Below are 12,627 nucleotides of genomic sequence, written 5' to 3' on the forward strand. Positions count from 1 at the left end.
CGCTCTGGTGGAGTGAGCCCTAGGCAGGGCTAGCAAAGGGGTCTTTCGAAGCTCATAACACAGTTTTATACAGGACACAATGTGCTTTAAAATTCTCTGGGAAGAGAGGCCTTCCCCTTTCGACCTGGGAGCAAGAGACACCAGAAACCTGTCCGTTTTCCGGAAGGATTTAGTTCTATCTATGTAAAAGGCCAACGCCCTCCTCACATCGAGGAGATGCGGGCGCGACTCCTTGCTGGAGCTGTGAGGCTTCAGGTAAAACGAGGGTAATACTATTGCTTCGTTAATGTGGAACTCCGAGGAAACTTTCGGAACGAAGGCTGGGTGTAACCGTCCCAAGATCACCACCTCCTTCGAGAATACTGTGCAGGGCGGCGTTGCCATCACTACTGCAAGCTCGCTCGTCCTGAGGGTTGATGTAATCGTAAGAAGGAAGGTCGTTTTCATGGTAAGTAGTCGGAGGGGTACCGTGGCTAATGGTTCGAAGGGTGGTCCCGATAGCGTGTGGAGTACCAAGTCCAAACCCCACAACGGTGGTAGCGGTTTTCAAGGAGGGTACAGGTTTACCAACCCCTTCAAGAACCTTGTGACGATAGGATGGGCGAATACGGTGGGCCCTTCCCCTTTGTGCCGAAAAGCTGATACAGCTGCGAGGTGGACCTGTAGCGAGGATAAAGAGTGCCCGTCTCGTTTCATGTCCAGCAGGTATTCTAGTATTACAGTTATAGGAACGTCAAGAGGCGCTAACTGTTTGGCAGAACTCCGGGCGGCAAAGCGTGTCCATTTCTCTTCGTAAGTCCTCCTGGTGGAGGTCCTTCAGCTACACTCTAAGACTTGTCTTACTCCCTCCGTACACGTGCTCTCTAAGGCGCTGAGCCATAGATTAACCATGCATGTAGGCATAGTCCCTGAGGGTGCGGGTGCACTATGGACCCCTGAGCCTGCGTGAGTAAGTCCAGCGCTACTGGTAGGGAGAGTGGTGGACGATCTGACATGCGCAGAAGCAAGGGAAACCATTGTTGTCGGTCCCAAGTTGGAACTACGAGTATCATGCGAGCTCTCTCCCTTCTGGCTTTCTGCAGAACCTTGTGGATAAGTGTTGTGGGGGGAAACGCATAGAGTAAAGGGCCCTTCCATGAGATCATGAAGGCGTCCCCCAGGGACCCCCGCCCTATTCCTGCTCTGGAGCAGTACTGAGGGCACTTCTTGTTGTACTGGGTGGCAAACAAATCGACTTGGGGAAACCCCCAGGTGCAAAATATGTGTAGTAGCAGGTCAGAGCGGATCTGCCATTCATGCACGAGTGCAAAGCGCCTGCTCAGTTGATCTGCCTTCGCGTTGTGGGCGCCCGGCAAGTGCGAGGCTTTCAACGTTATGTTGTTGGCAATGCACCAATTCCACAATTGGACTGCTTCCACGCATAGCGCACGGGACCGTGCCCCTCCTTCTCGATTGATGTAGAACATGGTGGAGGTATTGTCGGTATTGATCCCGACTACTTTGCCGTGCAGGTATTTCCAAAAATGTCTGCACACATTGAATACTGCTCTGAGCTCCAGTATATTTATGTGCAGTGTCTGTTCCGCAGGGGACAATAGCCCTTGCATCACCTTGCTGCCAATGTGCGCTCCCCATCCTATGTGGGAGGCATCAGTTGTAAGAAAAATGGACATTTGTGGTTGGTGGAAGGGCACTCCCACTAGCAGGTTCTTGGGATCTGCCCACCACGCTAGCGACTTCCGTACCTCCATCGTGGGCGATACTACCCTGTGGAGGGTATGTGATGCCGGTTTGTAAACACTCACCAGCCAATGCTGCAGGCTTCGCATGTGTAACCTGGCATTCTGTACCACAAACATAGCAGCCGCCATGTGCCCCAACAGTTGCAGGCACGTTAGGACCGGCACCGTGGGGCTGTACATTATGTCTTGCACCAAGGATTTGATGGTGCAGAAGCGAGCATTGGGCAGGTATACTCCTGATGCAATAGAGTTTATGCGCGCCCCTATCAACTCTATATCTTACGTGGGTTCAGTCTTTGACTTTGCGAGGTTGATAACTAGGCCCAGCGAAGTAAATGTGTTCGCGGTGACGCATATCATGCGCAGGACCTCTGCCTTTGAGGCCCCCTTCAGTAGGCAGTCATCCAGATATGGAAAGATAAACACGCCCTGCCTGTGCAGGTAAGCTGATACCACTGCCAGGGTTTTGGTAAAGACTCTGGGTGCCGAGGATAGGCCGAACGGAAGAACCCTGTATTGGAAATGTTCCCCGCCGACCGTGAAACGGAGGAAGCGTCTGTGTGCCGGGTGGACTGTTATATGAAAGAAAGCGTCTTGTAAGTCGAAGGCTGCAAACCAGTCTCCATCGTCCAGTGCCATAAGTATGGGGCCCTTGGACGACAAAAATATAAAAGGAGTGATCAAGGAAGACAGTGCTATTGCGGAGCGATTAAATGATTTCTTTGCTTCAGTCTTCACGGCTGAGGATGTTACAGAGGTTCCTAAATCTGACCCAGCCTTTTTAGGTGACATATCTGAGGGACTCTCCCAGATTGAAGTGACATTAGAGGAGGTTTTGGAGTTAATTGATAAGCTGAATAGTAACAAGTCTCCAGGACCAGACGGTATTCACCCAAGGGTTCTGAAAGAACTCAAATGTGAAATTGCGGAGTTATTAACAGTGGTTTGTAACCTATCCTTTAAATCCGCTTCGGTACCCAATGACTGGAAGACGGCCAATATAACGCCAATATTTAAAAAAGGCTCCAGAGGAGACCCTGGCAATTATAGACCGAAAAGTCTAACATCAGTACCAGGCAAATTAGTAGAAACAATAGTAAAGAATAAAATTGCAAGGCACGTAGAAGAGCACGAATTGTTGGGCAAAAGTCAGCATGGTTTCTGCAGAGGGAAGTCGTGTCTAACTAATCTATTAGAATTCTTTGAAGGGGTTAATAAACATGCGGACAAGGGGCACCCAGTGGACATAATATACCTAGATTTCCAGAAAGCCTTTGACATGGTCCCACACCAAAAGCTTTTATGTAAATTAGGCGGTCATGGGATAGGAGGAAAGATCCTTGCATGGATTGGGAATTGGTTAAAAAGACAGAAAACAAAGGGTTGGAATAAATGGTAAATTTTCACAATGGAGGGGGGTAACTAGTGGTGCTCCCCAGGGGTCAGTCCTGGGACCGATCCTGTTCAACTTGTTCATCAATGATCTAGAAAATGAGGTAAGCAGTGAGGTGGCAAAGTTTGCAGATGACACCAAGTTGTTCAGGACAGTCAAAACCAAAAGGGATTCTGAAGAACTACAAAAAGATCCCAGCAAACTGAGTGATTAGGCAGCAAAATGGCAAACGAAAATTAATGTGGTAAGTGTAAGGTAATGAACATTGGAAAAAATAACCCAAATTACACGTACAACATGATGGGGTCAAATTTAGCTACGACAGATCAGGAAAGGGATCTTGGAGTTATAGTGGATAGTTCTCTGAAGACATCCACGCAGTGTGCAGCGGCAGTTAGTAAAGCAAATAGGATGTTAGGAATTATTAAAAAAGGGATAGGTAATAAGACAAAAGATATCATACTTCCCCTATATAGAACTATGGTACGCCCACATCTTGAGTACTGCGTGCAGATGTGGCCTCCTCACCTCAAAAAAGATATATTGGCATTAGAAAAGGTTCAGAAAAGGGCAACTAAGATGATTAGGGGTTTGGAACGGGTCCCATATGGGGAGAGGCTAGAGAGACTGGGACTTTTCAGTCTGGAAAAGAGGCGATTGAGGGGTGATATGATAGAGGTATATAAAATCATGAATGGTGTGGAGAAAGTGAACATAGAAAAATTATTTACCTTTTCCCATAATACAAGAACTGGGGGACACCAAATGAAATTGATGGGTAGTAGGTTCAAAACTAATAAAAGGAAAGTTTTCTTCACACAGTGCACAGTCAACCTGTGAAACTCCTTGCCGGAGGAGGCTGTGATGGCCAGGACTCTATTAGGGTTTAAAAAAGAGCTCGATAAATTTTTGCAGGTTAGGTCTATAAATGGCTATTAGCCAGGGGTAAAGTATGGTACCCTAGCCTTCAGTACAAGGGCAGGAGATGGATGGCAGGAGATAAATCACTTGATCATTGTCTTCTGTTCTCCTTCTCTGGGGCACCTGGCATTGGCCACTGTCAGCAGACGGGATACTGGGCTGGATGGACCTTTGGTCTGACCCAGTATGGCCATTCTTATGTTCTTATGGAGGCAACTGTAACCATCTAGAAGCGCTGCTTGCGCAAGTATCGGTTGAGGCCCCATAGGTCCAAAATCGGCCTCCAGCCTCCTGTTTTCTTCTCTGTTAGGAAGTAGCGTGAGTAAAAACCTTTCCCTTGGAATTGTTCCGGCACTCTTTCCACCGCCCCTATGAACATGAGGTGATCTACCTCCTGCTTCAGCCTCGCCTCGTGAGAAGGGTCCCTGAGAGGTAGCCGGGTGGGAGGTTTCTTCGGTGGAAGTGACTGGAAGGGGATTGTGTAACCCGTGGCTATAATTTCCAGCACCCACTTGTCTGTTGTGATCTTTTGCCATTGGGAATGGAACGGTTTGAGGCGATGATGGAACATGAGGTGAAAGTGGCATTGAGCGATGGTATTGATAGTGCAGTCCTCCACATACCCGTCAAACTTGCTGCCTCTGGGCTTGCCCTGAGGTTGTACAACTTTGTTGAGAACGTCGCCTGGGGGCCCTGTACTGCTGCTGCTGTTGATGGCGCCCTTGGTCATAGCCTCGCTGATATTGTGTGCACTGTGGTTGGTAAGTGTAGCGCCTTTGCTGAGGATAGAATTTCTTTTTCTTGTATGGAGAAGTGTAGATACCCAAGGTCTTAAGTGTGGCCCTCAAATATTTGCTAGAGTGGAGGACCGAGTCGGTTGATTCTGCGAACAGCTTTTGCTTGTCAAAGGGAAGATCCATGATCTTCGCCTGTAGATCTCTGGGGATACCAGACGTCTGGAGTCAGGATTCCCTGCGTACTACCACTGCTGCAGCTGTTGAGCGTGCCGCTGTGTCCGCCACGTCCAGGGCAATCTGAACTCCCGTTCGCGAGGCCGCGTAGCCCTCCTGGACGATCGCCTTTAACACTGGCTTCTTGTCCTCTGGAAGGGAATCCATGAGAGAGGTGAGTCTAGAGTAATTGTCAAAGTTATGGTTTGATAAATGTGCTGCGTAGTTTGCCATTCTCAATAATAGGGTAGGGGGGAGTAGACCTTCCTGCCGAACAGCTCTAATTTCTTAGCATCTTTATCCGACCCCCCTGATTTGTACTGAGACGTCTTCGACCTCTGCTAGGACAATTCAACCACCAAAGAATTGGGTTGTGGGTGGCTAAACAGGAACTCCATGCCCTTGGCTGGGACGAAGTATTTCTTATCTGCCCTTTTGTTCGTAGGCGGAATAGAGGCCGGAGTCTGCTATATGTTAGTGGCTGACTCCATAATGGCTTCGTCCAGCGGGATAGCGGTTTTAGATGAAGCCAGCGGTCTCAAATTTTTCAGGAGTTTATGATGCTTCTTCTGTACCTCTGCTATTTGAATGTCCTGCGTGTATGTTACTCTTTTGAACAGCTCTTGGAATTGTTTAAGGTCATCCAGAGGGGAGACATCCCCGGGGACAACTGCCTCATCTGGGGAGGATGAGGAGGAACCGCTGGGATAAACCTCCCCCAAGTCCTCTGGCTCCCGAGTTCGCTGGTATGCTTCCTCCTTTGTGGGCTGTGAAGGAAAGTCTTGGGACTCTGGACCTAATTCCCCCTGGGACAGCTGCGTTCCTCTCACAGAGCGAGAGTGTACACGGGAGTAATGGTGAGGAGTGGGAAGGGATCTGCCCCTGGATCTAGACCTCCGATGTCGGTGTTCAGTATGATGAAGACGGCCATAACAACATGGACAAGGGCCCGGTGATGGACACCTGGACCACGATCGGAGAGTGTACCCATGTCTGGGAGAGTGGGATCTCCGTGACGACACTGATAATAGTGAAGCTGGTTTGTGATAGTACTCATAGGGATCCATGCCCAAAAAGGGTGAAGGTGGCCTGAGCCACAGCGAAGGTGGTTGGAGGAACGGAGAGGGAGGTCTGAAATAAGCCGGTGAAGTTGCTGCCCGGCGATGCGGCGTGTGTATCTTGGGGGGGGCGGGGAGGGCGGTGCTGGGAGATAAGGGCATCGCAGCCCTGTCTGGAGATGGACTGAGGTGCCGGGTTTTGGCTCTAGGCTTCCCCCGCCCCTGCAGGGTGGGCGCCGCCCCCTCCCGTGCTGGGGATCTCGGCCCCGCTGTCAGCGCCACGCGGGTAGCTCCCTCCGGCGCCGGTGGGCCCTGTGCTGGGTGCCCCTGCGCCGTCGGCTCTGCCGATTCCAGCGCTTGCCGCACTGGCGCCTGCAGCGCCCTCCGTGCCAACTGCTGCATAGTCAGAGGCCTGGCCCCGGCCATGTGCGCGACCGCGCTGCCGCTTTCATCAGCCCGCGGCTGAGGGCTCTGCATTCCACTCGTCCTGTTCACTGGAACCGCCGGCAAGGATTTAGCCGGAGAGAGTTTCTTCTTCTTTTGCACAGAGGGGGTCAAAGACGCCGCCTTCCTTTTATGTGACCCAGAGGGCCCTTCTGTGTGAGGCTTCTCCGGAGGCTCAGGCTGGAGGGCCTTATCAAATAAGATCATTTTGAGCCTCATTTCTCTGTCCTTCCTGGCCCTGGCTGTAAGCTTAGCGCAGTGCAAACACTTCTGGGTAACATGGGACTACCCCAGGCAACGAATGCACTCACTATGCCCATCAGAGGCCGGCACAGCCTCGCGGCATGACTCACACTTCTTAAACCCCGAGGACGCCATCGCGGTGAGTCTTTACTGTTAATTGGGTACTTCGCCGCTAATCAGTGCGTTCTACAACCCAAGTAACATTTACAGACCTCAAGGTAACGGATGGCTTAAAATAGCCTTCTTTGTCCGCTCCTCTTCCCTCCGTTCCTCTTCCCTCTACTATTTTGTATGCTTTTGTTTTTCTATCCTTTTTTTTTTTAATAGGAAAAAAACGAGCTAACAAGGAAAAACAACTATCTTATCTGTCTCAGGCTATAGAGCCGGAGCGGATTCCGTCTGCAGCCGTTAGCGGTTGAGAAGGAACTGGCGGGGACCAGATCGCGCACACGACTGAGGGTGCGCAAGGGAGCGGCGCGCATCAGCGCATGTGCGATCCAGTGGAAACTGCTGGAAGAATTCCGATCTGCGGCGCCAGGAGAGCCCAGCACCTATTGTGGAGCACTCACGGGGACCACTCGAAGAAGAAGCAGACTGACACAAACACACAACTACTCGATTGTCAAAGCAGAGTTTTGTAGTGATATTTAACTTAACCATCAGAAAAAGGAACAGTTTTTAATCTATCTCATTTTTTTAATTCAAAACTTACAAAGGGTTTCTCACAGCCCTGGAGACTGAAACTCTTATTTGTTCACAGAACAGACACAACAAGGTCAGCACCCTTCATTAATATAATAGAAGTGAGGCCAATAATCACTTTCCAAATTTTTGGAGTGTTGTCCCTCCACCCCGCAAAAAACAGAGCCCACAAAAATTATGTCCTACTCCTGCTTTAGGAGTTGCACTGGAGTTATGTGAATATAATCAAACGTCACATTGGGAAGTGTTAAAAGATTACAATATTTATTTTATTTATATTAATAGAAAGAAACAAAATTGTCTTCTGATACAGTATTTACAAATGCAGTGGAAATTCATTAAGCTGAGCAGATCTGAGCAAGAGTATAGGAAACCAACAGAAAATAAGTAATTAGTGGCAAGTATTGCTCTTACAGTCATTTAGGGAAATGGCAGTAATTTGGATTACTCCTACAATAGTTGGATTTTCAATTTTTACCAAAAAAAAAAAAACCAGATTAGTTTTTCTACTCAAAAATCAGTTATTTTGAAAATCAGACGCTTGCTTTGCCAGTCAAGCAGATGTTGATGATAAATTCTACTCCAACCTTGATGATTCACAATTGAATCTAGTCTGTCAGTAATATTTCTCTGACTTACCAATTCTTGGTAAAAGTAGCCATATTGGAACAATTACTTTACCTTGTCAGTAATCGTTGCTATGTATCGCATACATTCGGAATCAGATGGAAATTGGTTTACTTCTTTAACTAGATACCGCACCACCTTTACATGACCCTGAAAATTTAATTTCAAACATCAAGTTATTTTGTACCAATTTAATAGTTCTTTAAAGCACTACGCAGTGGTCAAACATGGCTGTATCTAGAATATACTTATCAACCAACAGCTCCATTAGACACCAGGATTCTACCTTTCAAACTCTGAGACTATTAATTAATACCCAATTTTTCAAGAGGCATCAGCAGGGCAGTGCATAGAAACACTGCCTGAGCCTGTTTGGGGAAAAGAGATTTTCTCCAGAAAGTGGAAACTACAATAATGAACTAGCTGGAAGGCTGACCCACAAAATGCAACAGCAGCTCCTGAAGTGAGAGAGAGACACAAGTATGTCTTGCAACCGCAAGGAGAAGTGTTCACTTGGTGAGCTAGTCCCCACAAATGCCAGGAGGAGACATCATCCTCATGGTGCGTGGGGAACACACAGTTCCAAAGGACCAGCGACATAAGATTGTTAACTCTTTTCCATGAATGTTTTTGCTTCATGTTGGCAAAGTTGCACAGGTGAGACAAATACCTATTTTTATGGATTCAAACCAGATTCTTGAAATATTTGTAACTTACTCTTTAAAATATTGAGATTTAGTAGATCTGATGCATCGATTGTCTGATTTCCATCACACGGTTAAGAAAGAATATTTTAATAAGGAAGGGAGAAAAGGAAAGAAAAAAAACCAACAAAGCACACTGTACCTTCCGAAAAGCTGCCATAAGAGGCGTTATCTTTCTGTTATCAGCAGCATCCACATCTGCTCCAGCTTGCACCAGCAACTGGACAACATCTAGATGCCCACCATTTGCTGCAAGCCACAGTGGAGTATTTCCCTTCTTATTCCGTACATCAATATGAGCACCCCTAAAAACAGCAAACTGTTTGATCCAAAGTTGAAGCAGCATGCTTTGAGAATAAACAATACACTGGACCTGTACAGTTAGGTCATCACCTGTCTGCATTAGCTTTTTACCTTTAAAATACTCATTTTATATACTTTTGGCATGGAGATGTTCCAGTTGCTGAACTTGTTTTTTGATCTTCTTAATCACTAATAATCTAAATATTTACAATACACAAGCCAATGTCAGTATGATGATAACCTGAGGACATGCCACAATCCAGACACAGGAGCTCTCTGAAACTTTGTTTTGAAGTACAGGTGTATCACAAGTTAGTTGTGGTCAGGCTAAGAGGAGTGGCTTGCTGACAAGCACTTCCCTATCCCTTTTACTAGTCTAGTCATGAATGTGCATTGGTATCTCTCTTGGAATGGGCTGTTAATGATAACATTCACAGTGATGGTGAATATTGCAAGATGGAGTGTTCAAGAGATACATGTCTCAACAATGAGGATTAAAAGAAATATTGAGATTTCTTCTCTGATTCTGGGATCTACGCAGGACAAGGAAGAATATACAACTTTGGGTCTAATAAAGCATAAGCTATTTACTCAATGTAGTATCTCCTGTGAAACAGACAGACAATCAACACAAACCACATTCAGGACCTTTCAAAGAGCATAGCTTTAAATACGGTACCTGCTAATGAGAAGCTCACAGAATTTGTAGTGCCCTTTGTCTGCTGCTATCGTTAAAGCTGTATCTCTTGATGAGGGTACTGGAGGAGCATTAACATCTGCACCTTTGTCCAGTAGGACTCTGCCTACCTCGGCATACCCACCCGAGGCAGCTTCCATTAATGGTGTGAGACCAGTCTAGATTGAGTAAGCAGAGGAAATAAAATAGTTAATAAATTTTTAATTTTTAATAAAAAAATTTTAATAAAATCCGGGAGTAACTTCAGCTTCCAGCAAGAAGTGCAAATTGAAAACATATGTATTTCCATCAATACCTTGCAATGCAAATGTATACAAATTGTTACCAACATTTAAAAGGGAAAAATAAAATTCATTGTGTTATGCTTTGGAGAGTAGGCATGATTTTGGAGAAACCTCCAGGACCCATGCTTTGCAGCACAAAGATGTGCAGAACTCCAATGCTATCATATTAATTGGGCTTTTTAAACTAGCCCAATCAATTGGACACAGGTGTGGGCATGAGGTCACAAGGAAAGGATGGTCTGCTGTGGAGCTCAGGTAAATGAGATTTTCCCTCCCCATGCTGAAAGCTTACTGCAGCCACACTTTTGTGCAATCTGCTAGGTGGGAAAGAATATAGCCACAAGTCTCAAAAGGGAAAAACAGTATTGTAAACAGCTGGTAAAGAATAAGATGCTGAAAGTTTGGTTCTGAACTTACATTCCCCCTAGTAAGTAGAGGAAAAGGAGGGAACTTTTGCCCTAATCACACCTATCTTCATTCCTCGGTTGGCAGCTCCACTTCAGTGCTGTCACCCAGGGACACTACTTGGAATACTGACTGTCACTGAGAAGCCTTTTCCCTTCACCTCAACAACTGTTCAATCTGGCAAGGAGAGGGAAATGCTAAGTGCCGACAAACTCTGTCCCAGGAAGGGGGAGGGATCTGATGGTTACAAAGGTGCTGCACAATCTCGTTTATGGGGTGTATGCTTCAGGATTCCTTTTCATCTCCACGGCCGTGGAAGCCAAGGAGACTGTGGAGATTCTGGCCACAAGTCCAGCTTGCATTCAGATCAGCTTTTTATGTAAAAACAAGAGGGTCTCAAGAAATTTACCATAAAATGCTGAAGTAAGAGTTATCATTCTGATACATGAAGATCAAATCGAGCTCCAGAAGCTAAAACTCATTCTTTACACATTGGGTGTAGGTCTGTGTAAACAAACATTAACCTTAAAACAAAGGTATTTCTTTTAAATGGCTCTGTTAAAATTCCACCTGCTCCTAGTTGTTTTCAACAGTGTGTGCACAATGGTCTACAAGAGGAAGACAGTTCCTATACAGGAAACACTTGTTTTCTTTCTTTAGCCAAATTCAAAGTGGGGGAAGAAAAAAAAATCACATGAAACAAAGTAGTAAGTTCTTAGTATAAAACTGCTTTAGCTGAAAGATGCATCTCATCCGTTCCTTACCTTAGCTCTATGCTCGACATTAGCTTTTCTGTCAAGCAGTAGGCTAACTACTTCAGTTCTTCCCTGGAAACAGGCCAAAGTCAAGGCAGTATTCCTATTGGTCTCTATCTGGGCATTAATATCAGAGCCCATGTCCAACAGCAGCTTAACAGCAGCAGTGTGTCCATTCATAGCTGCCAACATTAAAGGAGAAATGCCCAGTTTGCTACCAGTTCTGGGGGGGGAAGAAAATAGTCAATCAATCTTTAATTCTTATCATCTTTGAAAAGTGTTCTGGGGAAATTAGAATGTGAAAAGTGAATGAAATGATAAACATTTTGAAAAGAAAGCCTTTTACCACTGATAGTTCTGAGTTTTCCACTATTAGCAGAAATGCAGCTCAAAACAGAAAAGTGTATCTGTACTAACCTGAAAGTTTTCTTCTTCTGAGTAAGAGGTTCATATATCTGTTACAGTAGATATCTAATCTACCTGCACCCTTGGAAACTGAACCAGACCTGTTAACTCAAGACTGATATTATAGTAATGTACTATGCAATAAACTGTACTGAATGGCCCAAAAGCCATATCGCATCTCTCAGCATGTTACTGAAAACCTACTATAAGACAGCCCATATCTGTGATTCTATTACTCAGAGATACAGAGTATTTTATTTTTAGATAAAGATGGATACATTTTCTCATTCTCATATGAAGGTTCACAGGTACACAAAGATTAAAATACAAGTGTAGCAGTCATTTTGGAAGTGATATTAAAACTCTAAGTCTAAAATTAATGGCACTCTCTCTTACCAGAAGAATATAATCTGGAGTACCTCTCTCTCAACAGAGCAAGTGTTCAACACGGAAAAAACAATTACTCACCATCGTAACTGTTGCCCATTATCATTCCAGTTAAGTGTGCCCACACGAGCGTGCACAGCTGTCAGAAAGCTTTTCCCTAGCAACTACCAACTAGGTCAGCTGTGGAGCCTCCTGGAGTGGCACTACTGTGGAGCCAATATATGACTCTGCTGGCCAGACTCCCCTCCAGTTCCTTCTTATTGGCCACACCGACAGTGGGGCAGGAGGGTGGGTTTTCAATAGGTCTGAGTGACACATCTCAAAGAACAGTTACAACGGTAAATAACCACTTTGTCCTTGAGTGCTTGTTCATATCTAGTTGACTTAGGCATACACAAGCCAAAACCCAGGAGGAGGGGTTGCAGCAATGCGTGGCTGACTCAAGGACAGCAGCCCCAGAGGTTATGTCCCATCTAGATTTTTGCACAATAGCACAGTGAGGCAAAGAAGTGTGTACAGAGGCCCATGTCACAGCCTGACAGATTTTCTGGAGAGGCACGTGGGCTAGGAAGGCAGTCCAAGAGGCCTCAGCTTGTGTATAATGCGC

At 46.0% G+C, this 12,627-nt stretch overlaps 1 protein-coding gene across 4 annotated transcripts in view; it reads right to left on the reverse strand.

The window, feature by feature from the left end:
• Positions 1-12,627, reverse strand: part of ANKRD17 (ankyrin repeat domain 17) — a 159,931-nt gene that overhangs the window by 25,526 nt on the left and 121,778 nt on the right. For all 4 annotated transcript variants that reach the window (XM_074993801.1, XM_074993800.1, XM_074993803.1 and 1 more), the window contains 4 exons: positions 11,238-11,451; positions 9,767-9,942; positions 8,927-9,089; positions 8,135-8,230 (listed from right to left, as the gene is read on the reverse strand). In XM_074993801.1, coding sequence (XP_074849902.1) covers positions 8,135-8,230; positions 8,927-9,089; positions 9,767-9,942; positions 11,238-11,451 — 649 coding nt within the window. The remainder of the gene's footprint in view (positions 1-8,134; positions 8,231-8,926; positions 9,090-9,766; positions 9,943-11,237; positions 11,452-12,627) is intronic.

This window comes from Carettochelys insculpta, chromosome 4, assembly GCF_033958435.1.
Source record: "Carettochelys insculpta isolate YL-2023 chromosome 4, ASM3395843v1, whole genome shotgun sequence".
Lineage (NCBI taxonomy): Eukaryota > Metazoa > Chordata > Testudines > Carettochelyidae > Carettochelys > Carettochelys insculpta.